General features: G+C 40.5%; 1 protein-coding gene across 1 annotated transcript; it reads left to right on the top strand.

Moving 5' to 3' along the window:
* The first annotated feature begins 708 nt into the window (after window positions 1–708).
* wu:fa19b12 (uncharacterized protein LOC560551 homolog) lies at window positions 709–21362 on the top strand. The gene is made up of 2 exons (XM_060907612.1): window positions 709–1244; window positions 19614–21362. Exons 1-2 carry the CDS (start codon window positions 873–875, stop codon window positions 19779–19781), a joined length of 540 nt encoding a protein of 179 aa, XP_060763595.1. The 5' UTR covers window positions 709–872; the 3' UTR covers window positions 19782–21362.
* Window positions 21363–24628: the final 3266 nt, after the last annotated feature.

Genomic DNA, 24628 nt, shown 5'->3' with positions numbered 1-24628 from the left:
TAAAACTTTCTTTTGTATGGGTACCTGCTCACATAGGAGTAGCAGGCAATGAAATGGCTGATAGCTGTGCCAAAAAAGCTGCCAGCAACAGCAATGTTGAGTTAGAAGTGGACTACAGCAAGGCTGAAGTCAAAAGCATAATAAAAAGAAAAACTAGAGAATCATGGCAGTCTTTATGGGACAGTGGACGTACTGGAAGGCATTTATACAGCATACAAAATAGTATAGGTCGATGTAGATCCTCAAACAGGAGTAAGGGAGAAGAAGACACTCTTTCAAGGATGAGATTTGGGCACACTAGGCTGAACGTCACCCTAGCACTTATGGGAAAGCATGTAGATGGAAGATGTGAGTTTTGTGGTAGCCCAGAATCTGTACAACATGTCATGTGTGAATGTCCTGAATATCAAGCAGAAAGGAATGTTTTAATGGAACAGCTGAGAAAAGAAAAACTAAGTTTGAGTATACAGGAACTTTTGAAAGTAAGCTCAGGCCATGTCTGCTATAATTATGTTTTTAAGTTTCTGAGGGATACAGGGCTTATTCAGAGGATCTAGTGTCACCAATCTTTTTTTTTTTTTTATCACCCAGGTTAGTTGTAGAATAGGCTCTTGAACCATACCCCAGTCCAGCAGGTGGCGGTAATGCACCTCATACGTTAAGTTGCCAACCGCCATAAAAATCCAAGAAGAAGAAGAAGATTCGGTCTTCCGGACACACGGGGGCGCTGCGCTTAGTGCTAACATGTAATTTGTGTGTGTACAAGTTAATGGGAAGTTGCAGTCTGTACACTGTTTGTTCGTGTCCACCGGGATTTCTTTAATTTAATGCAATAAATAAGAGCTGTAGAACTTTCCAGAGACTTCCTGGGCATGATGACAAAGCGGAGAGCAGACAGCTCGTTACTTCACGAGACTCCTCATCCTCAGAAAAAGAAGAAATGGCGGTCTGTGTGTGATGCAGAGCCCGAGCTGCACGTTTCCGCCGCCGCCTCTCCTCCTGGACTCTTTAGCACTTTAATCGGAGAGCGGCGGAGAAAGAGACCGAGATGCTGCGAGGATCATGAAGAGCACGGTAAAGCAGGGCCTCCGGGGCGCACGCTGATGAACGCTCCAGACGGCGAGGACAGGGAGAGCGGGGATGGTTGCGTTTCTGGAAAGTTCCGACGCGCGAGCGATGCGTGCACGTGCGAGATGACCTCGAAAGAAAGCACGAGCGGGTCAAAACCGGAAGAGCGTCTAAAGGTGAAGAGTCTACACAAAGTAGTTTTAATAATTAATTCAAAGTAATTTGATAATTAATTCACCAGGGTGTCAGTTTACACTTTCTGCCTCGTGGTGGCGCTGGAGTTGTAAGTTTGTTTGTTTGTTTATGGAAGGAATAATACACTAGCTATAAATAGACATTACCTCAAAAACTCCTCGTTTTTCTCATTGTGCCCCTCTTGAAATGAACAAGATGACCAAAACAAACTCCTCTGTCCTGAAGGTTTTCTCGTGATCGGCAACCTGTTACAAAGTGCTGACACTGGAGACTTCTTCTGTAAACGTCTCATCTCATTATCTCTGGCCGCTTTATCCTGTTCTACTGGGTCGCAGGCAAGCTGGAGCCTATCCCAGCTGACTACGGGCGAAAGGCGGGGTACACCCTGGACAAGTCGCCAGGTCATCACAGGGCTGACACATAGACACACACCCCTTTTCCACCAAATCAGTTCCAGGGCTGGTTTGGAGCCAGTGCTGGTGCTAGTTCACAACTCGTTCAACTTGCGAGCCAGCTGAGAACCAGTTTTTGATTTTCCATCGCTCGCGGTGCCACGTCATTACGTCGCTGTATACGTCAGTTACGTCGCTACATTTGCTTAAACCTTGGCGCGAATATCGAAGCAAAAACAACACAGAAGAAGCAGCAGCAACAACAACAACAATAATAATGGATGACTTCGCGTTTGTACAGCTGCGGCTTCTCACCGCTTAAAAATGGCAATCTTTCACGGTCTTATTGTTGTTGGTCTTAACAACTCCGCCCCGTAAGCGGTTCTTTCCTCTGGCCCAGCAAAGAGTTGGTGCTATCCTGGAACCGGTTTTTCTGGCCCCAGAGCCAGTTCTTTGTCAGTGGAAACAGAAAACCCGGTTCCAAACTATGCACTGGCCCCGAACCAGCCCTGGAACTGCTTTGGTGGAAAAAGGGCAACAGACAACCATTCACACTCACGGTCAATTTAGAGTCACCAGTTAACCTAACCTGCATGTCTTTGGACTGTGGGGGAAACCGGAGCACCCGGAGGAAACCCACGCAGACACGGGGAGAACATGCAAACTCCACACAGAAAGGCCCTCGCTGGCCACGGGGCTCGAACCCGGACCTTCTTGCTGTGAGGCGACAGCGCTAACCACTACACCACCGTACCGCCCCCCTGTAAACGTTAAATAAACATTTAAATCTCCTTATACAGAAGAAAAACTTCACTATAATCAATGATTACACACATTTTTCTTAAACATGTCACGTTTTAATTCAGGTCAGGTTAAGCTGGGCATACACTGTGCGAACTATTTATTTTTTTTTTTTTTCAATCGCGGTATTCAGCTGCTGCTCACACTGTACGAGTGAATCGCAGGGGTAAACAGCACACAGCTTACGATTCCTGTTCTCACACTATACGATCCGATGCTCGGATGCGATGCTCAGATCTGATGCTCAGGATTTCAAACAGGTTTGATTTTCATCCGATCGATCGGGAGGCGGTCGTGAGGTGTTAATCGCTTGTCGTTACCCCATGTATACTACACGATCCGAGACGCACGATTGAGCCAAAACTCGGCCCGATCTCCAAAATAGTCGCACGAGTGAAAATCGTGTCAAAATCGGGCCAAAAATCGCACAGTGTATGCCCAGCATTATGGAACCCTACCACTGGGGTTGCACAAGTCCGTGCGTCCTTAGTGCAGGTCACAAGAGCAGATGGATTGTGAAGGGCTGTGTCAGGAAGGGCATCTAGTGTTAAAATCTTTGCCAAATCAAACATAAATCGGGTTTCCGTATTATATCAGCTGGACAGGATGCTCTGCTGCAGCGACCCTTAATGGGAGCAGCCAGAAGAAATCGAAGATGATGACGATTAATGTCAGGTTACGTAGATTGTTCATGATGCAAGTTCCTGCAATTGTGTTGTTACTATAGCAGAGATGTCCTCAAGCGCCGGTGACCAGCGGTTTTCTCTACCTACATAGACAGTCTGCACCGGCTACTCGATCCCAGAAAAAATAAAAACTTGCCTTTCAATGTTCAAGTGATTTTATATCGTCTCTGCTGCCCATAACATGCTGCAAATCCAGTTATTTAACCACAAAATTGTCTCTGATGTGGGTACAACATGATGCCATATTTGTTGATTGATTCTTGCACTCTGATTGGCTGAGCTGGACCACGTGACTACACCGTAGTGTATGTAGTTATGTTACAGAGCCAGGCAGCGTATTACAGAGGGTAACTGAGAAAGCCAAGCGTGTGCACATCTGGAAGGAAATTTCATACATATTTTGTAGGGAAATGGTTAGTAATTTATTAACTGAATGCACCAGAAGGCATGTAAATCTCAAAATTTTCGGGGGGGGGGGTATGTCCCCAGACCTCTTTGGCATGCTGCAATGGCTTCACCACTGCAAATTCCAGAGCTGCCTACTACTTTTTTTTTTTAAGCCGGCTACTCCAGATTTTTTGGAGAACCTTGCTATAGTAACAATAACTTTAGAACAAGTGCGTGAAAGCTCGACAGCCTTTCGATTTCATAAAATCGGTGAAATTTAGTTCCCTCTGAAATGTGGTCATTGTGATATGTTTATTTCTGTAATATCTTACAAAATACCAGGTCATTCTGTGGCTGGGAAGTTATTTAATTTGAGGGGATTCCTGAGCATGAAATCGCTCGCTTCGCACAGTCAAGCAGACAGAGGAAGTCCGTGTGCGCATGCGCAGGTTTACCTTGACTGTGCACTGACAGTTACATCTAGTCATGAAAGTGTTCCGGAATTTCGGGTTTTTAGATTTTCTGCCGGATTTTTTCTGCTAATGACCCAGAAATCCGGATATTTGACAAAACTCTTGAAAATCTCCGGTTTTCCGAATGGAGAAATTTATTTTTCGGATTTTTCGCGTTCCTAGATGCGGCGTAATACTTCGCATCATCCTTGCATGGGCGCGGTCCTTAAATAGCCCAAACATGGTTCATTGATTAAAGACAGGTGTTCTTTGTTAACGGCGCGTGTGCCGGAGCTCGTTAGGCGCGCGCGCCAAGGCGCCCCTTCAGGTGCACGTGCTAAGGCGTGCAGGACTGACACCGTTCTGCGCAAGCGCAACACAATCACACTAGAAAGCATGTTCAAGCTGCCAGTGTAGCTGCAGTCTTTTTAGTTGCGAATTACAAGTATTTTCTCGTGTTAATAATTCGCCATGTCAAAACAAGCAAAACTTTCCTCCTTCTTTCGATGTGAAGAGAGGTAAGCAAATAAATATATATATTTTTCCCCATCAGAGTTGCATTTTGTGGTTTCGAAGCTAAGTTTTAGTGCCGTTTCTAGAACACAACATCAAGAAAACGTGGAAGAAACAGCAATGATGGAAGAGCCGGTTTGTAAGCGACCTAAAACTAGCAATGGTAATTATTTTTTGTTACGTAATGCACTCAGGCTGCCAGTCAGTGTGTGACACACACACACCCTACTCCCCTGATTTATATGAGAAATTTGGTATTCATTGGCGTGTTTAAATTTACAGACAGTATGAACTAATGTAAACAATTGGCTTCAACTCGCATAAATATGAATTGGAAATGTTTAGTTCACTTTAGCTTCTGCAAACGCACAACTCTACTAAAAGATTGATAAACGACGCTCAATGTCCCCAACATTGAAACCTGAAAGCTTTAGAAACTCTCTAACAGACCTTTACTTTTTAACAGTATTGTTTTGGGATTTTGCTGAGTTTACCTTCAACTGTCTGATTTTTTTCCAAAGTAATGAACTGTGTAGCAGGAAAATCACCGCGTTTTCTAAATGCACTCCTGAAAATTACTCATTAACTAGGGGAATTAAATTTGATATTTTTGACATGTTAATCATTAATGTACATGAAAGAAAAAGGCTTAAAAGTTATAACTTGTTTTAGCGAAAATAAGTACTAAAATGCACTAGAATGCAGGGTTTTGCGTGTTATGTTATTAAAATATTTTCGGGGGACGTTGCCCCCCCCATTTCAGGGTTTTTTCCTTTGCTCCACTTTCATCTCTATACATCATTCTGTTGGTAAACGAACAGCTGATCACACCGAGGTGCTCACTGACTGCCAATATTTATTAGTTTGGTCCTGCATTTCCTTTTTTTCACAACATAACGGCTTTTCTTCTCACTTTCCGTTACTGTAGTTGGTCTTTCATGTTTCATTCGCACACTCTCATCCTCCATGTTTGTCTCCTGTTTCAAATTTGTATCCCACAATGCCTTGCGTAAATGGGGAAAGCCCACCATGTGCTGCATGATACAGTATCTTGAATTGGGTCATGGTAAAGCAGGAAAAAGTAGCGCCACGTGGCCTTCAATTCATTAATTGTTCTATTTAAAAAAAAAAAAATAATAATAATAATAATAAAATTGGAAGTCTGCAAATCAAATTTAGTAGTTTTTAGTCCACTAAACAAAAATAATTGGGTGTTTGGAAAATTCTTATGACCTAAACTTGAAAACTCTGAATGGCAGTCTCCCTTTAATACAAACCTGTCATTGAGTTACACAGAATTAAAGCGTTCTGTCAGAATGAACATCACAATCAAGAATTCAAGAGTGTTATGGTGCAAAATAAATAAAGACTAACTGTGCCTAGTTTCACACACACGTATACAGGCTATTTCACAATCAGGGTACACTTTTCAGGTCCACAATAGTTCAAAAAAACAAACCTCAGATTTTTGTGTTTCTCTGCTACCGAAAGTGACTTATTGAGATGGAAGTTAACTGCAGAATTTCAGAGCTACAAGTTGTAAACTGGATGTGTTACTGGTGATGACAAATGGCAAACAGTGTATTTCTAAAACTGACCACCTTTCTTATAGTCCATAAGAGGAAGGTATACAAAGTGAAAGACTGTTGAAATTGATGTGATTAAGTACACATTTTCAAGTACATACTGTACAGCGATGTTTGTACATGGTGGTAACTGTAATGACAACTGAAACGGGGACGATCCTCGTGGTTTTCCAGAGAGGACACTTTTTTTGACAGACTCGTATTTGAACCACATGTGAAGCTCTGCTGCAAATCTGTCTCACATCTGTTTCAAGTCCTGTTTTTTACTGAGCAACAACAGAGTATTCTGCTTCAAAAGAGACATACTTTCTTAAAAAAAATCATTTACCTCATCACATAGTGAGTGTTTTCCAGAGAGGAATTTTTTGATGGACAAAGAATGCCATCGGAGGCACTTAGGTTTTTTTTTTTTTTACAAAATAATCTAACTTCCACTTAAGTATCATTCTGTTGTGAATGTACAGTATACGTCCCAAAGTAAAACCTAGTGCTAAAAATGCAATTCTGAATTAAACCAATAAAATCGAAGTGTAATAATTAAAGTAGAATGAGATGAGCACAAGGTCAAAACTGAGTCTGCATTTGACTCTTACAAACATTTATAAGAACTTATGAGACGTAACTGCTGTAAGTAGGGCTGGTGTGTGCCTGTAAAGCTAGCCGCACACTACGCCGATCCACGCGGTACCGAACCGACTCATTTCAGAGCCAACTCCTGACAGGGCACGCACATATCCCCGACTAACTCACGACTGAAAGAAAGCAGAGGTTAATATCTTGGGCCATTATTAAAAATGTTCTGTTTCCGGTCCACCGGCCGGGTGAGTGCCGTTTGTGCGGGTGAAATTTTTTTTAATGCCGGTTTTTCGACATTTTTTTCGGGTTCGTAAATCTAAAATCGAACTTGACATTTCCGCATTCCCAGGGCGTTCCACTAAGGCTCATACTAGCCAGCCATGACAAATAAGTAGCCAGCCGGGGGGAGTAAACACAAAATAAACTCCTGTGCACGCAGTTCCCAGGGTTAAGTGTATTTTCCACAGACCATTTATTTATTCACTTTACTCAAATACAAAGTAAAATGGAAGTAAATCATCTTTCTTTTCTTGTGTACTGCATCATGAGGCGTTCCTGGCTTGTAAATCTCTTATTTTCGGTGCATGACACATTCACGCAACTGAGCATGCTGCGCCGAGTGCGCGCGCACGCCGCATGTCGTGGCGCGGATCTCCCTTGATCAACGGTTCAGTTTGACATTATTGTCAGTCCGTTCATTTTTCGAAAAGATAGAAGTCACATGATCATGAAATATCACGTGTTATATGCGAAAGATATGATTGGCTATTGCTAGCGACTCTCGCCGATTTTAGTTTTTCGAATCTGTCAACTGTCAGGTTGACAACTGTCGTGACAACTGTCACGACGACGAAAACGTCGTCAATTTTGATCAGAGCAACTGGCTCAAAAAGCACAACTACTGTGTCCACTGCCATGACGATGACAAGTGGCACTACAGTATCTACACCAGCATTCTCCCAGTGCCAGAATTGATCAGGCCTGTGATCTTCCTTCTCACCATCTCTCTCCTCTGTGCTGTAGTCGAGCTGACTGACAGGAAACGTCCTTCCTGTGTCCAAGGAGAATTAATGTGCTTTAAAGGAGTAGAAAACTTAATTCATTAGTTTGGGTTTGCAGAAAGATTATGTACTTATAAAAACACTCACGAAGTGAAGTTGTCCAAATGTGTCAAATATAGCATAATTTCAAATAATAAGCATATTTTTGGCAGTGTGGGATCCATTTAACAAAAGGCGGCTCCGGATTATTCTTTTGTTAAAGGCTCACAGTGACATCACACTGCCAAATATGCTTATCATTTATTATTTGAAATTATGCTACATTTGACACTTTATTAACAAATTCTCTTCATGAATGTGTTTATAAGTACATAATCTTTCTGCAAACTTAAATGTATGAATTAAGTTTTCTTTTCCTTTAAATATGTTTTAATCTTAATCTAGTCCATTTAATAAAGTGCCAAAATTTAAACTTTATAATATGCAGTTGCCTTACTTTTCTTTTCAGTGTATCTTAGTTCTACGTATATTATGGTAATTGCATCACTAACATTTCTAAATCATTACAGTTATAGTAATACAGTAACTTATTTTAAGGTGGCAGTTCTTAGGTTCAGATCCCTTTGTGATCAACAGGAGGTCATGATGATCAATTCTCTTCAGTGGATTGCATAAGACGGAGCAAACCACTGTTCATATTTTCATGCACATTTTTGTTACAACACTACTTGATCATAGATAATTAAGGGATCCCCGTAGATTTTCAATCCATCATATACCTCAGTAATCTATAACAAAACAGTTTAACTTGCATGTTGAACTTTAAGGTGAAATTTCAAATGTGTATACATTAATACTATTTAGGTCATAAATCATTGAAACACTGGTAAAATCTATCCTATAATCATGTATCTAAAACCTCTTGGAGACCCTGAAAATGCACCTGAGAGCATCTATTTTCAAAAAATTTTCCAGGGGGCCATGCCCCCGGACCCCCCTAGTTTCGCTTCGCTCACTTTCACAATTTGGCATTCAATTGTCTGTGTATTATCATGCCAGAATTTAGGGCTTTAATTTTTTTCTGGGGAAAACACTGTATATGTTTATTTCTGTAATATCTCAGAAAATATTAGGCCATTTTGTGCCTGGGAAGTTATTTCATTTAAGGGGCTCCCTGAGCAAATAATGTGTATGAAATCACTCGCGTCAAGCAGACGGAGGAAGTCTGTGTGTGCATGCACAAGTTTACCTTGACTGTGTACTGACAGTTCCATTATTCTGTCGCTAAACAAGCAGCTGATCACACCAAGGTGCTCGCTGACCGCCGATATTTATTAGTTTGGTCCTGCGTTTCCTTTCCTTCACAACATTAATGTCTCTTCTTCTCGCTTTCCATTACCGTAGTCGGTCTTTCAAGTTTCATTCGCACACTCGCATCCTCCATTTTTCTCTCCCATTTCAAATTTGTATCCCACAATGCCTTGCGCGAACGGGGAAAGCCCACCATGTGATGCATGACGTAGTATCTTGAATTGGGTCATGGTGAAACAGGAAAAAATAGTGGCGAGTTTAGGGCCACGTGGCCTTCAATTCATTAATTGTTGTGCTTAAAAAAAAAAATCTAATCATAAAATTGGAAGTCTGTGATTTCAAATTCAGTAGTTTTTGGTCCACTAACCCCCCCAAAAAATAGGTGTCAGGGAAAATTATTTTTAGGACCTAAACTTGAAAAATCTGAAAGGCAGTCTACCTTTAAAGGAACAGTCCACCGTACTTCCATAATGAAATATGCTCTTATCTGAATTGAGACGAGCTGCTCCGTACCTCTCCGAGCTTTGCGCGACCTCCCAGTCAGTCAGACGCGCTGTCACTCCTGTTAGCAATGTAGCTAGGCTCAGTATGGCCAATGGTATTTTTGGGGGCTGTAGTTAGATGCGACCAAACTCTTCCGTGTTTTTCCTGTTTACATAGGTTTATATGACCAGTGATATGAAACAAGTTCAGTTACACAAATTGAAATGTAGCGATTTTCTATGCTATGGAAAGTCCGCACTATAATGACGGGCGTACTAACACCTTCTGCGCGCTTCGGCAGCGCATTGATGCGGAGCTCAGATATCAATGCGCTGCCGAAGCGCGCAGAAGGTGTTAGTACGCCTGTCATTATAGTGCGGACTTTCCATAGCATGGAAAATCGCCACGTTTCAATTTGTATAACTGAACTTGTTTCATATCACTGGTCATATAAACCTATGTAAACAGGAAAAACGCGGAAGAGTTTGGTCGCATCTAACTACAGCCCCAAAAAATACCATTGGCCATGCTGAGCCTAGCTACATTGCTAACAGGAGTGACAGCGCGTCTGACTGCGTCTGACTGACTGGGAGGTCGCGCAAAGCTCGGAGAGGTACGGAGCAGCTCGTCTCAATTCAGATAAGAGCATATTTCATTATGGAAGTACGGTGGACTGTTCCTTTAAAGGGAACTTTCTTTTTAAATCCATGTGAGCCAGCTAGTTGAAATGCTAGAAAGTGAGTGTAGCTTCTTCGTGATCGGTTTAAAAAAAAAAAATCTGGCCATATCGTGTCCAAAATATCACTTCCTCTATATTAATTTTTTGCTTATAAATTTGTTGTGTAAAAGCAACATCGCAGTAACAATCATCCGATTATTCAGCTGATGTTCAGTGTAACTGCACTCTTGCTCATGTGATATTGCTTAATTCTTTAATTTACACTTTGAATTGGTTCCTTTAGTTCCTACGTTAAGTTCCTATCTTTTACAAAGCAAAGAAAGTATTTCGAAAGAAATGTAAGTGTCCCAAATTGAAGATGATGTAACATCGCGATGCTTATGTCTATAAGTACTTATCCTCCTCTACACCTAATTAGGTCTGAGGGTTTTTTGTTGTTTTAATTAGAATTTAAACACCTCTCTTTATAGTGACCTTCCTGAAGTTTCCGGATAGGATTTCTACATTAAACAGGTGTTTTCTTTGGTTTGTCCTAGCTAGAGGTCTGACCAATCAGGAGTGAGAATTACAGTGCTGTGGTATAATGTGAAAGGTTTATTAGTTCATCCGGCCAACAGGCGATGAACTTATGCCATCGTGTGTCGTATGTCCGTCATCGTCTACATTTCACAAAAATCGCTTCTTCTCTCTCAATTCTTCACCGATTTTTATTCTTTTTGGCAGGATGATAGGTCTGCCTGGGCTGTATATAGCTTCTAGCCAAATTTGCGTAATTGCAATTAATAATGAAGATATGGAGTAATTCAGCCCTAACGAGCAGTTTTCACACAAATCGCTTCTTCTCTCTCTCAATTCTTCACCGATTTTGATTCTTTCTGGCATGAAGGTAGGGGTACCTAGAGTGCATATAACTTCTACCCAGACTTGTTTAATTACAATTATTAATGAAGTTATGGACTAATTAAGCCTCAATGAGCAGTTCAACAAAAATCGCTTCTTCTCTGTCAGTTCCTCGCTGTTTTGGATTCTTTCTGGCAAATAGGTCGGTATTCCTAGGGTGGATATCACTTCTATATATAGCTTGTATATAGTGTATATAGCTTGCAACATTTATTGTGCAAATTGGCCCACTTTAGATTGTTCCTTCTGGACTAGACGGGGCCAGAGTGAGCTACGCTGTCATTGACGGGCTTGTTTAAGGTTATTTTATAAACTTCTTTGTGGCAGATTTGCTATAATTCCACAGGAAATAAAGTGGTTGGTTTGTGGTTCCGATTCAGCAGCACATCCATCACGGCGTTGTGTAACATGTTCCCTCGTCTGGAAAGAAGTTACACATTGTTAAGCGAGTCGTGTGATGTTTTTATTTTCTTGACTTTTCATGCTGTAAAAAACAAAAAAAAGTGAACCAGCGTCAATCTTTAATCTTGAATGAAAACAATTAGACCGCACTTAGGGGTAATTTTTAAACCGTCAGCTACATCTTAAATTGGACAACAGTATAAATAAGAAATAAAACCTTTCCGAGTGTGCTGTCATTGGAAAACTATCAACGGCGGCGTGGGGTTACTCTTACCACCGTGAAGTTGATTATTTTCCTGTAGGCTAAAAGCACACCCCAGTGTTTTCATCCTCTTACACCACAGCAATTTGTCATCAAATCTCAGTGACACTTCGTACCTTTTATCTGTTTATAGTTGCATCAAATCTTGTGGAACAGTTTACTCAGAACAGTGCTAAACAGTTGTTTGCTCACCAGCCCCAACCGAAAGGAATAAAATTCCAGTAAGTAGAATTATCTGTCCTGAAGACTTTACCATGGTGGAAAACCTAAAAGATAAACCCTTACGCCACTGTTTCTCAAAGTGTGGTCCGTGAGCAAACCCTGGTAGTCCGCAAGTTGATGTCGTAAAATATCACATTTTATCAGTGTTTCTCAAATCGCCTATGTGACTCCAAAAGCAAAGTTCTGAGTAGCACAGGTGAGTTGTTTTCTATATTGAATAAAGTCCGATGTAAATTTAAATAGTAGCCTATTATTTGAATTTGTCTGACCTGAAGCAAGCCAACAGTTTTGCAACACAGCCTATAGCTACGTCAGTTTAGGTTACACTTTCATATTAGGCTTGTAGTACTCGAGTCCGACTCGTGCCCCAATTTTAAGGACTCGCGACTTGACTTGGACTTGAGCACTGATGACTCAGACTCGTGCATTAACTGCATTCGGACTTGTAAATTGGAGATGAGGACTTGGATTTTTTTTTCTTTATATTTTGTAACAAGCCATAATAATTTGGCGTAAGATATTTATAGCTACATTAATTTTTGTACTAATTTCGTGCAAGAATGTCACACCTGTGCACCTTGGCACGTCCATCAGATAGACTCTCGGGTGTGCTCTGGACAGCGCATGCGCCAAGCGGAGACTCTCATGCACCGTAAACGACTCACACCTGCACAGGATTAAGGTGCAATCAGTGCACCGATATAAAAACTGTGAAAAAACACTTACTTGCGAAGTATTGAGTTGCGTTGCTGATACATTACTGAGCCTTATTTCCTTGTTCAGTTTCCTGATCCCTGATTTCCTGTTTCTCGTCTTTGATTTTGCCGAGTCTACAATAGCCTATTAGTGCCTCACTCGACCTATTGCCTGTTTTACGATTTTGCCTGCCGTTCTGGATTGTTTACCTGTCTTCGCTTCAGGGCTTTACATTAGCACCCGCCCACCTGCCAAATGCGGGTAAAATTCGGCTTTGGCGAGTAATGACTTTAGTTTCACTAGCCACTTTGGCGGGTGGTTTATTCTGTGGTATGACAATATATTTTAATTGTAGTTTTCTCTGAAGGCATCTGATATAATAAACGCATTGCAATGTAATATTGCACACCTACAACTCCCATGAGCACCTGCATAAACATTCTGACAACACGTTAGAATTGTTTAGAACGTTCGTTAACGTCTCAGATAAAATCAATGATATGGTAACCTGCGGTTAATGAACAAAGCAACAAAGTTGCTGACGACTGACAAGCGCACTGTGGCGGCATATAGCTGGAGTTTCAAACCCTGCTGCTCAGGAAAAAAGGGGCAGAGATGAGCAGGGCTGGATGCAGCATTTTAAAATCACCGAGGTCTGTGATGCGCAAAGCACGTGCTAAAAAATGTTCGCCATATTTAAATGAGAGGGGTGAATTACACGTCACACGAGATCTATTCCTGAAATTACTTTTAATGGTGATTGAACTGAATATCATCAGTTTTGAAAAAAAAAATCATGTATGTGGCAAGAGTAAGAATAATTTAAACTTGTTTAATGGTTTGATCTGGCCCAAGCAATGAGGACAAAAGATACCCTAACCATGTAGCCTATGGAACTAAGATACATTAACAATCTGGCATCTGTTACACCTAAACAAAAAAAATTCTGGGAAAAAAAATCAGTATACACCACCATGTTTTAGGCAAAGTTATCCAAGGCAAACATACAGTGGTGCTTGAAAGTTTGTGAACCCTTTAGAATTTTCTATATTTCTGCATAAATATGACCTAAAACATCATCAGATTTTTACACAAGATCTAAAAGTAGATAAAGAGAACCCAGTTAAACAAATGAGACAAAAAATATTATACTTGGTCATTTATTTATTGAAGAAAATGATCCAATATTACATATCTGTGAGTGGCAAAAGTATGTGAACATTTGCTTTCAGTATCTGGTGTGACCCCCTTGTGCAGCAATAACTGCAACTAAACGTTTCCAGTAACTGTTGATCAGTCCTGGAAATCAGCTTGGGGGAATTTTAGCCCATTCCTCCATACAGAACAGCTTCAACTCTGGGATGTTGGTGGGTTTCCTCACATGAACTGCTCGCTTCAGGTCCTTCCACAACATTTCCATTGGATTAAGGTCAGGACTTTGACTTGGCCATTCCAAAACATTAACTTTATTCTTCTTTAACCATTCTTTGGTAGAATGACTTGTGTGCTTAGGGTCGTTGTCTTGCTGCATGACCCACCTTCTCTTGAGATTCAGTTCATGGACAGATGTCCTGACATTTTCCTTTAGAATTCGCTGGTAATATAATTCAGAATTCATTGTTCCATCAATGATGGCAAGCCGTCCTGGCCCAGCTGCAGCAAAACAGACCCTAACCACGATACTACCACCACCATGTTTCACAGATGGGATAAGGCTCTTATGCTGGAATGCAGTGTTTTCCTTTCTCCAAACATACTGCTTCTCATTTAAACCAAAAAGTTCTATTTTGGTCTCATCCGTCCACAAAACATTTTTCCAATAGCCTTCTGGCTTGTCCACGTGATCTTTAGCAAACTGCAGACGAGCAGCAATGTTCTTTTTGGAGAGCAGTGGCTTTCTCCTTGCAACCCTGCCATGCACACCATTGTTGTTCAGTGTTCTCCTGATGGTGGACTCATGAACATTAACATTAGCTAATGTGAGAGAGGTCTTCAGTTGCTTAGAAGTTACCCTGGTGTCCTTTGTGACCTCGCCAACTATTACACGCCTTGCTCTTGGAGTGATGTTTGTTGGCCGACCACTCCTGGGGAGGGTAACAATGGTCTTGAATTTCCTCCATTTGTACACAATCTGTCTGACTGTGGATTTGTGGAGTCCAAACTCTTTAGAGATGGTTTTGTAACCTTTTCCAGCCTGATGAGCATCAACAATGCTTTTTCTGAGGTCCTCAGAAATCTCCTTTGTTTGTGCCATGATACGCTTCCACAAACATGTTGTGAAGATCAGACTTTGATAGATCCCTGTTCTTTAAATAAAACAGGGTGCCCACTCACACCTGATTGTCATCCCATTGATTGAAAACACCTGACTCTAATTTCACCTTCAAATTTACTGCTAATCCTAGAGGTTCACATACTTTTGCCACTCACAGATATGTAATATTGGATCATTTTCCTCAATAAATAAATGACCAAGTATAATATTTTTGTCTCATTTGTTTAACTGGGTTCTCTTTATCTATTTTTAGGACTTGTGTGAAAATCTGATGATGTTTTAGGTCATATTTATGCAGAAATATAGAAAATTTCTAAAGGGTTCACAAACTTTCAAGCACCACTGTAAGTTGAAACTTTCCACTCTATTGCTTTGGCTTATCGAATTATTTATTTTTAAAATCACAAACAAGGCAGGCTACAACTGCGCTGCTTTACAAATGTAAATTTAACAGCTTGATGAAAGTGCGCTGATGGTTACCATGAAAGCCCCATGTCTCCTGCACTGCGTTCTTCCCCCAAATTGCGCGCTCATTCGGTTTTGTTCTTGGTCTCAGAGCTGCGCGCATGAAACACACAAGACAGAATCAACGTTTAACATAATTAACAATGCACTTTTTACGGAGACGTTTTAATGTTATTCTTTATTTTTTTATCCAGTTGAATATTTAGCATACAAATGTATTTTCAGCTCTTAAAAATGAGCGAGGTCCAGACCGCGGGGGCCTCATAGCTGGCTACGGCCATGGAGATGAACAAGACGCTAATAGGAAGATAAGACAGTTCAATGACAAATGGAAGTTCGGGTGAGATTGACTGACTAGTTCATAGCAAAACCGAAAATACCCTGTACTGTGAAGACTGTAGAAAGTCTGGCAAAGCCAGGCACCAGTAATTTTAAACTCAACTATAAAGGACCACGAAAAGTCAAATGCACACATCGTTACTATAACATCAAAACAGGCGAAGACAGCTGGTTCAGTGCAGGCCAGCATTGCTTTCAAGTCCCTGGCTGTCATGAAGTCGGCTGAGCTGGAGAGAATGGAGCTGCCGTTTAGAAACGTTCACGCGATTGGAAAGAAGTTGATCCCGCCCCAGCTATCAACCTGCGGCATGCTGGAAGCCTCAGGTCACGAAGACCATTTTTCATGGACCATTCGGACTCCTCTGATGATGAATGCAATGAGGACATTTAATGTCTCACTCTACACATGTTCTCTCTCTCTCACACACACACACACACACACACACTATTAATAGATAATACATAATAATACTTGATAATGCACAATACTTGCATATCAAAACATCAAATGTTTTTCAATGATAAATGTTTTGAATTGGACTTTTAATATTTAGAATCAGTTCAATTGTACTGAATGTTTTTCATATTATACGATATTTCATATTGTAAGGGGCATGAATTTGAGTTCAATAAACAGAATACTCCTGTTGATATTTTTGTCTGAATTGGTTGCATGTTTTCATGTAGGGAGCTACCTTAACAGCACTGAATACATGAGTGCTACTGTAGAGATACATTATATGCTGCCATTCATAATTAAATCTAGATCTTCCGAACTTTAACGTATCATGGTGAATAAAAAAAACTTTGATTTCCTGGCAACAAAATTGTGGCTAGTGAAAAGGCTGAATGGCTAGTGACTTGGGAAAACCACTAGCCACAGTGGCCGGTGAGCAAAAAAGTTAATGTAAAGCCCTGCTTCACTTGTATTAATATACACACCTTCTGCACTTACATCCGTCTCCCAACCATCTCTGATAGAATACTTCACACTCCCTGACAAAGAGAAGCAAATTTACCTGTTCATGCATCATGTTCAGGAGCAAACTAATGTTAACGGTGCTAAAACACCCACCGTCAAATGGTGCGATTGGAGTCTTGTTCTCTGACTCAACTCATTTTTTTTTAATGACTTGAACTTGACTCAGACTTGAACACTGGGGACTCGAGACTGGACTTGGACTCGAGGTTTAGTGACTCAACTACAACACTGTCTCATATCAACGTCAACTCTGAATGTGGAGGGAATGTGGAATGCGGAGAAACTGAGTAACCAAATTAGACTTAGCATCACACTGTCAAAAAGACAACAGATTGGTAGCTGAAGACCGGGTCAGTCAAAAGAAAAGAGCAAGGACATGATTATTTGTTTGAGAAAACAAAGCAGCACAACCGGATTAATGTGGCCCCCAATGTGAGATTAAAACTGTCCAGTTTGGAGCTAGACATTGCTTCACTGATGTATCAGAATAAGCAGCACCAGTCTTCCTATTAAGAGAAGGACAACAATGAGTGAGTTGGTGATACTATTTGTAAAACTGTCACTTCATTAGTGTGGAATTTGTAATATACTGTTGAAGTGGGCTCAATTTTTTTTTCGGGATATTTAGGGGGTTAAGTGGTCTGCAGTTACAACCCCAATTCCAAAAAAGGTTGGGACACTGTGTAAAGCATAAATAAAAACAGAATGCAAAGATTTGCAAATCATGGAAGCCCTGTATTTAATTGAAAATGGTACAAAGACAACATATCAAATGTTGAACCTGAGAAATTTTATCATTTTTTTTGAAAAATATATGCTCATTTTGAATTTGATGTCAGCAACACGTTTCAGAAAAGTTGGGACACGGGAAACAAAAGACTGAAAAAGTTGTGTAATGCTTAAAAAAAACCTAATTTGGTTAATTGGCAACAGGTCAGTAATATGACTGGATATAAAAAAAAAAAAAAAAGCATCCCAGAGAGGCGGAGTCTCTCAGAAGTAAAGATGGGGATGGGTTCAACGCTTTATGAAAGACTGCGAGGGCAAACAGTGCGACAATTTAAGAATAATGTTCCTCAATGTAAAATTGCAAAGATTTTGGGGATCACATCATCTATGGTCTATAATATCATTAAAAGATTCAGAGAATCTAGAGAAATCTCTGTATGCAAGAAACAAGGCTGAAAACTGACATTGGATGCCTGTGATCTTCAGGCCCTCAGGAGACACTGCATTAAAAGCAGACGTGTCTGTAGTGGAAATCACTGTATGGGCTCAGGAACACTTCAGAAAACCATCGTCTGTGAAAACAGTTCATTACTGGATCCACAAATGCAAGTTAAAACCAGATATAAACAATATCCAGAAACACTGCCACCTTCTCTGGGCCTGAGCTCTTTTAAGATGGTCTGAAGCAAAGTGGAAAATTGTCCCGAGGTCTGATGAATCAAAAGTAGAAATTCTTTTTAGAAATCATGGACACCACGTCCTCCAGGCTAAATAGGAGCGGGACCATCCGGCTTGTTATCACTGCACAGTTCAAAAGCCAGCATCTGTGATGGTATGAGGGTGCATTAGTGCACGTGATATGGGTAGCTTGTACGTCTGGGAAGGCATCATTAATGCTGAATGATATCTACACATTTCAGAGCAATATGCTGCCATCCAGACAATCTTTTTCAGGGAAGGCCTTTCTTCTTTCAGCAAGGCAATGCCAAACTGCTTTCTGCACATATTAAAACTGCATTGCTCCATAGTATAAGAGTCCAGGTGCTAAACTGGCCTGCCTGCAGTCCAGACCTGTCTCCTATTTAAAACATTTGGTGCATTATGAAGTGGAAAATATGACAAAGGAGACCCCGAACTGTTGAGCAACTGAAATTTTATATCAGGCAAGAATGGGATGACATTTCTCTTTCAAAACTACAGCAATAGGTCTCCTCAGTTCCCAAACATTTACAGAGTGTTGTTAAAAGTAGAGGTGATGCAATACAGTGGTAAATGCGCCCCTGTCCCAACATTTTTGAAACATGTTGCTGATATCAAATTCAAAATAAGTATGTATTTTTCAAAAAACAATAACATGTCTCAGTTTCAACGTTTGATATGTTGTCTTTGTACTATTTTCAATGAAATACAGAGTTTCCATGATTTTGTAAATCTTCACATTCCGTTTTTATTCATGTTTTACATAGTGCCCCAATTTTTTTGGAATTGGGGTTGTAAACTTTTCTCATCTAATCTCATTATCTCTAGCCGCTTTATCCTTCTACAGGGTCGCAGGCAAGCTGGAGCCTATCCCAGCTGACTACGGGCGAAAGGCGGGGTACACCCTGGACAAGTCGCCAGGTCATCACAGGGCTGACACATAGACACAGACAACCATTCACACTCACATTCACACCTACGGTCAATTTAGAGTCACCAGTTAACCTAACCTGCATGTCTTTGGACTGTGGGGGAAACCGGAGCACCCGGAGGAAACCCACGCGGACATGGGGAGAACATGCAAACTCCACACAGAAAGGCCGGCCCCGGGGCTCGAACCCAGGACCTTCTTGCTGTGAGGCGACAGCGCTAACCACTACACCACCGTGCTGCCCCTGTTGTAAATTTTTTTTTTTTTTAATAAACGGATAGAGGTCCTTGGTCTGAAAAAGTTTGAGAAACACTGCCTTACGCTGACACTGGAGACTCCTTCCATAAATGTTCTACAAACAGTTCCTTATATAGAAACGATAAAGTAAACCTCTGCAAAGTTGTTGTTCTAGAAAGTTTCTCAACACCAATCAACTGACCAGTCGAGAATTAAACAGCGCTGTGGTATGTGGTGTAAATAATGATAAATGGTTTAAATTAACTGTAAACATGATCTGATGATGGGTTGTTAGTGGTGATGTGTATTGATTGATGAATTATGTTATGCCTGTGCTGTTACAGGTGACTTGTCCGGACAACAATGAGGATGAGCTTTTTGCATTTAACTCCTTCCAGTTCTGGAGAACGCCGCTGCCTGTGTTAGATCTGTCACTCCTGGACAGTCCGTCCACATCCGAGCTCCACGAGGACCGTTCTTTTAAAGATGACACGGAGGAAATGGAGACATGATGCACGATGCAATATTTTGCTCGACATCACTGTGGAAGTATTTGAATTCAAGAAAGGAGGAAGTCATTCTGCCATGTTTTTCCTTCCTTCAGGAATGTGTGTTCTAAGCTGTTGGTAAGACTTTAAAATGCCTAATTTCATGTTCGTCATTGTTAAAGGACAAACCTGAGCTTTGAATTAATGTAAACTCTGTGGTTGAGGTTCCGAGTTTGAGCAGATGATTATGAATTCAAATCCCAGGACTGCCAGAGAACCACGCTTGTAACGAGATTCAAGAAACGTTGTGCTGAAGGATTTCATGAATGAACCGGGTCAGGGTCATGGTGGATCCAGGGCCTGTCACGGAACATTGAGCATGACTTGGGAGTACATCTTGGATGGGATACCACTCCTTTTCAGGGCACACACATTCACACACTCGCTCACACCTAGGGGTAATCCATCTTAGCCAAGCCACCTACTGGGATGCGTCAGGAAACACACGCAGAATTCCACATGGACAGTAACCCGAAGGTCAGGATTGAACCCTGGAGCTGTGATGCGTTTGTTGCCCTTGCCGAAGCCAAATGTATACAGTTCTATTCTTTGTGAGCTATATTAGCCTTGTAACTCAATGAAAGTTGTTACTGACAACTATATGAAAGTTTTTATTATTCAAGTCACAGAACGTAAGTGCTGCTCTGTTTGTTTATATTTATTTGGATCGTCCCAATAAAACCAACATGTCTTGGGTGATCGACTACGTTTGGGGTTCGGAGAAGATTTTTCACCAGACTGTCTGCCTCACTTCCAGGTTGTTTTGTGTTAAAGCACCTGCAAAATGAATAATTGTAAATATGAGGGCTTTGAACTCTCGCTCATAGTTTTTCAGATTCCCGTAAATTCCTTTTTGCCTTGTTTGGTTCAGTAAACCTGCTTTCTGATTTACTTATTCCTTATGTAACGTGTAACAGTGCAGTCGATATTGTATTGTACTTGTATTAAATATCCCTTTTTCCTCCCTTTATAGCCTAATTACTGATCATGCTGAACTTGTGTATGATTTTGTTCTCTTGCACTGTTTTTTTTTTTTTTTCCATTCTATTTGGTCTGTCTACTGCAGCTGCAATAAAATGTGAGCTTTATTCTCATGCTGCTTAATTTGTGTAAGCTCATACCTTAATGTAAGGTGAAGTTAGGTTGTTGTTGTTTTTTAAATATATATAACCTTTGAAGACCGTCTCTCCATTATCCAGAACTCTGATGTCATAGCAGTGATGTCACGAGGGCTTGTGATTTGAGATACACACGTGCTCAGGTCATGACATTAAATGAAGCTGCTACCGACTGGATCACCAATCACCTAGTTGCTTATTATGGATGCAACTAATGTTTAATGATTCCTGAATAGTTATGCCCATCACGCATAAAATCCCTTTGCACCACTAGAGCCTTCAGTGTTTTACTCACACAGCTGTTTATCATAAAAAGCAGCACTTTTGAAATGAAATAAAATAACCTTGACGCTGCTCAGTCGGGTCAGCCTCCAAAGACCTTTGATCCAAGCGGAGGAGGAAAGCGAAGTGTGAGGTTTTCTAATACGGTAAACTGCATTTTTATTCTTTGGTTTTACGTTGAATATTAGTTTCATGCTTGAATTGTGTGCATTGAGACTTTTATTAGAACTGTTGGTCAAGGATTGTTTTACCTCCTCAGATACATGCATATACATATGTTATTAAAGCTTAAAAAGAGTAGTTCAGGGATAAAAATAAAACTAATCCAAAAATGGTTTGCTTGGTTAAAAGTTGTAGTGTTGATTGCACAGTTTAGCAATGAAATATTACTCAGCATAAAGAACACCTATACTCATTATTATAAATAATGACAAGGCGAGTTATTACACACATTCATATTGTGTTGAACTTTTTGTGATTGCAATTAAAATAAAAATTTGATCAGCTGTATAACTATAAACTGCATTAAAGCATTTACAAAATGCTATTCTCATGTGGGGGGTTATGCCTATCAGTATCTGTATTGGTAGTAAAATGCTTCTGTATCAGTATTGAATTAAAAAAAAAAGGTGGCTGCTGCTTATAAATGAAATGGTTTTCTGATCCCATGTCCATACAGTAAATATCGCATATATACATGTTCTTAATTATATTCGCCTCATCTCTTGCAAGCATCACCAAGCTGTGAGGAGCATCAGGGCTTGTAGTATTTTGACTGCCAATTTTGTTTACTGTTTTGTTCAAAATACAGTGCTGTGAACTAGATCTATTTTCAAAATAGTAAGAAAGAAAGCCCTTGTTCATGAATTGTCTTCGAAACATTATTTAGTACTAATGAGCACATTTTGTTTCACAAGTGTAGTGTAAAGACTCTAAAATAAATAATCCCTCGAAAGGGCTCAATTATCCCCCGAAGGAGCTGATTTATTCCCACATGGGACTTTTGTAATTGCAAACTGAGCGGACTGCTCAAAAGATTCCAACGTTATGTTCACTGCCTTCTCGAGTTTTTGTTGAATGGCTGGAATTCTTGGTGTAAATATCTACCAAAAAGCTAAAAAAAAAAAAAACCTTACAGAACCTTTCATTTGACCTTTCAGAAGGACCAAACAAGAGCTGTGATAAAAGGGAAATTTTCTTAAAATAAGCACCACTTACTTGATATCAAATCAGTAGCCTTGGTGAACCACGAGGTGAATTTCGTTTATCTTTTTATCTGCTGATTATCTTCTGATACTATGAAGTTATAACGAGGTTTCTCTTATTTTGTTTCTGGTTCTGATTGGTTCTGAAGTTTATCAAGAAGTAGAACAGGTAATTGAACTTGATCAAGGTAAGTGCTGATTGGTTATGACGTTTCAACCAGAGGTGGACAATGTACCCAACTTCATTACTTAAGTCAAAGTACAGATCCCACTGGTCAAATGTTACTCCAATACAAGTGAAAGTTGTACAGTCAAATTTTTACTGAAGTTAAAGTAGTGAAGTACTTGCTTTTAAAAATACTTAGGTATTAAAAGTACATTTTCTGTCAATGCATCGTTGTATTATTGCCACAATGCTTACAAAACCTAATGCTGTTACCAAAGACAGAAATGTGAATTCACAAAATGAACGCATGCTGTGCCATCATGGTGGTTTAACGTTAAGCTAGCTAGTCAGTGAAACTCCACCTGACATGCTAGCAAACTCATTTCAAACTCAAAATCATATTGGTTAGCAATGCTACTAGAAAAGAAAGATTATGCTGAAACATATTTCTGAAAGGACTTCATATAAGTTAATGTTATTTATGTTAGTGTAACTCAGTTTTCACATGCTAACTAACAGTGTCCAAGTTAACTAGCTATGTGTTAACGTTAGCCATGGACCAGGCTACGGCAACTTGGCCGGCAAATCCATAGAAAGTCATTTGACGAACCAGACTGCACAGCTATTGCAACATTATCACTAGCTCTAAAAGCACAGATAACTTCGCTGTAAGCTTTCTCTTGGAATAAAACGTTTATATACCTCAATATGCTTCTGAGGGGCAGCACGGTGATGTAGTGGTTAGCGCTTTCGCCTCACAGCAAGAAGGTCCGGGTTCGAGCCCCGTGGCCGGCGAGGGCCTTTCTGTGCGGAGTTTGCATGTTCTCCCCGTGTCTGCATGGGTATCCTCCAGGTGCTCCGGTTTCCCCCACAGTCCAAAGACATGCAGGTTAGGTTAACTGGTGACTCTAAATTGACCGTAGGTGTGAATGTGAGTGTGAATGGTTGTCTGTGTCTATGTGTCAGCCCTGTGATGACCTGGCGACTTGTCCAGGGTGTACCCTGCCTTTTGCCCGTAGTCAGCTGGGATAGGCTCCAGCTTGCCTGCAACCCTGTAGAACAGGATAAAGCAGCTAGAGATAATGAGATGAGATGAGAATATGCTTCTGCAGGTTGGATGGCGAGTTTTTGTAGGCTGTGATGTGGTTAGTTTTCAGCAAACATTTAAAACGAAAAGAATCTTTAATCCTTTCAGAAATCTGAAACATGGGTTCATGGGCCATGGGTGCATGCATTCTCCAGAAGAACCGCCTCCTTCCATTCTGCCATAAACTGATCGTGTTCAAATAATGCTGCTGAGAAAGCACTGAACTTGATTTTATACAGTCTATGGGCATGACGTGACCCTAGTGATTACTGATAGGCTGTCTCAGTGTCACCTGTGAAAAAACCAATCACGTTTTAGAAAAGAAAAGACAAAAACATCCACTTTCAAAGCTGTTTCATAGTAACGAGTAACGAGGACCTTGACACAAATGTAGTGGAGTGAAAAGTACGATATTTGCCTTTCAAATGTAGTGAAGTTAAAGTCATAAGTTTCCAAAAAAAAAATACTCAAGTAAAGTACAGATACTCAAAAAGTGTACTTAAGTTCAGTACTCAAGTAAATGTACTTCGTTACTGTCCACCTCTGCTTACAACATGATGACATAGTGGCTTCGCCACTCGTTCTTGTGTACCTTTGATAACGCGAGATCAACTGTTCATATCGCGAGATCATGATTTGCTGTTCTGGTGATTGTAATGTGTATGTGCATGCACAGTGTGTTATTGTTCCACTCATTCTTACATTTTTACAACACGATGACATACATTAGTTGCTACTGCCTCGCTTCACTTCTATGAGGCAGTAGCCACAAAATTTGTACTGTTGAACATTCCTAGCAAACAGCATGACACCCTTAGGACATTTTAATTGTTCCTCGCTTGGTTTCTGTATGAGGTTTCGACATGAAACCTGTAATTAAAATGAAGGTTCTCTGTTGTAGGGTTCTCTGTAGATTTGCTAACAAACATCTATTTCAATTTTTGTTTTGCCTG

The sequence above is a fragment of the Neoarius graeffei genome, chromosome 24 (assembly GCF_027579695.1).
Source record: "Neoarius graeffei isolate fNeoGra1 chromosome 24, fNeoGra1.pri, whole genome shotgun sequence".
Lineage (NCBI taxonomy): Eukaryota > Metazoa > Chordata > Actinopteri > Siluriformes > Ariidae > Neoarius > Neoarius graeffei.
The sequence above is the reverse complement of the archived record's forward strand: the minus strand, read 5'-3'. Positions and strand labels throughout refer to the sequence as shown.

What these genes read in the sequence shown, in the direction of transcription:
- wu:fa19b12 (XM_060907612.1), top strand. Translation starts at nt 873, where the DNA reads ATGATGACAAAGCGGAGAGCAGACAGCTCGTTACTTCACGAGACTCCT. An exon ending in AACCGGAAGAGCGTCTAAAG is followed by an intron (nt 1,245 to 19,613) that starts GTGAAGAGTCTA and finishes GTGCTGTTACAG; the next exon opens with GTGACTTGTCCGGACAACAA.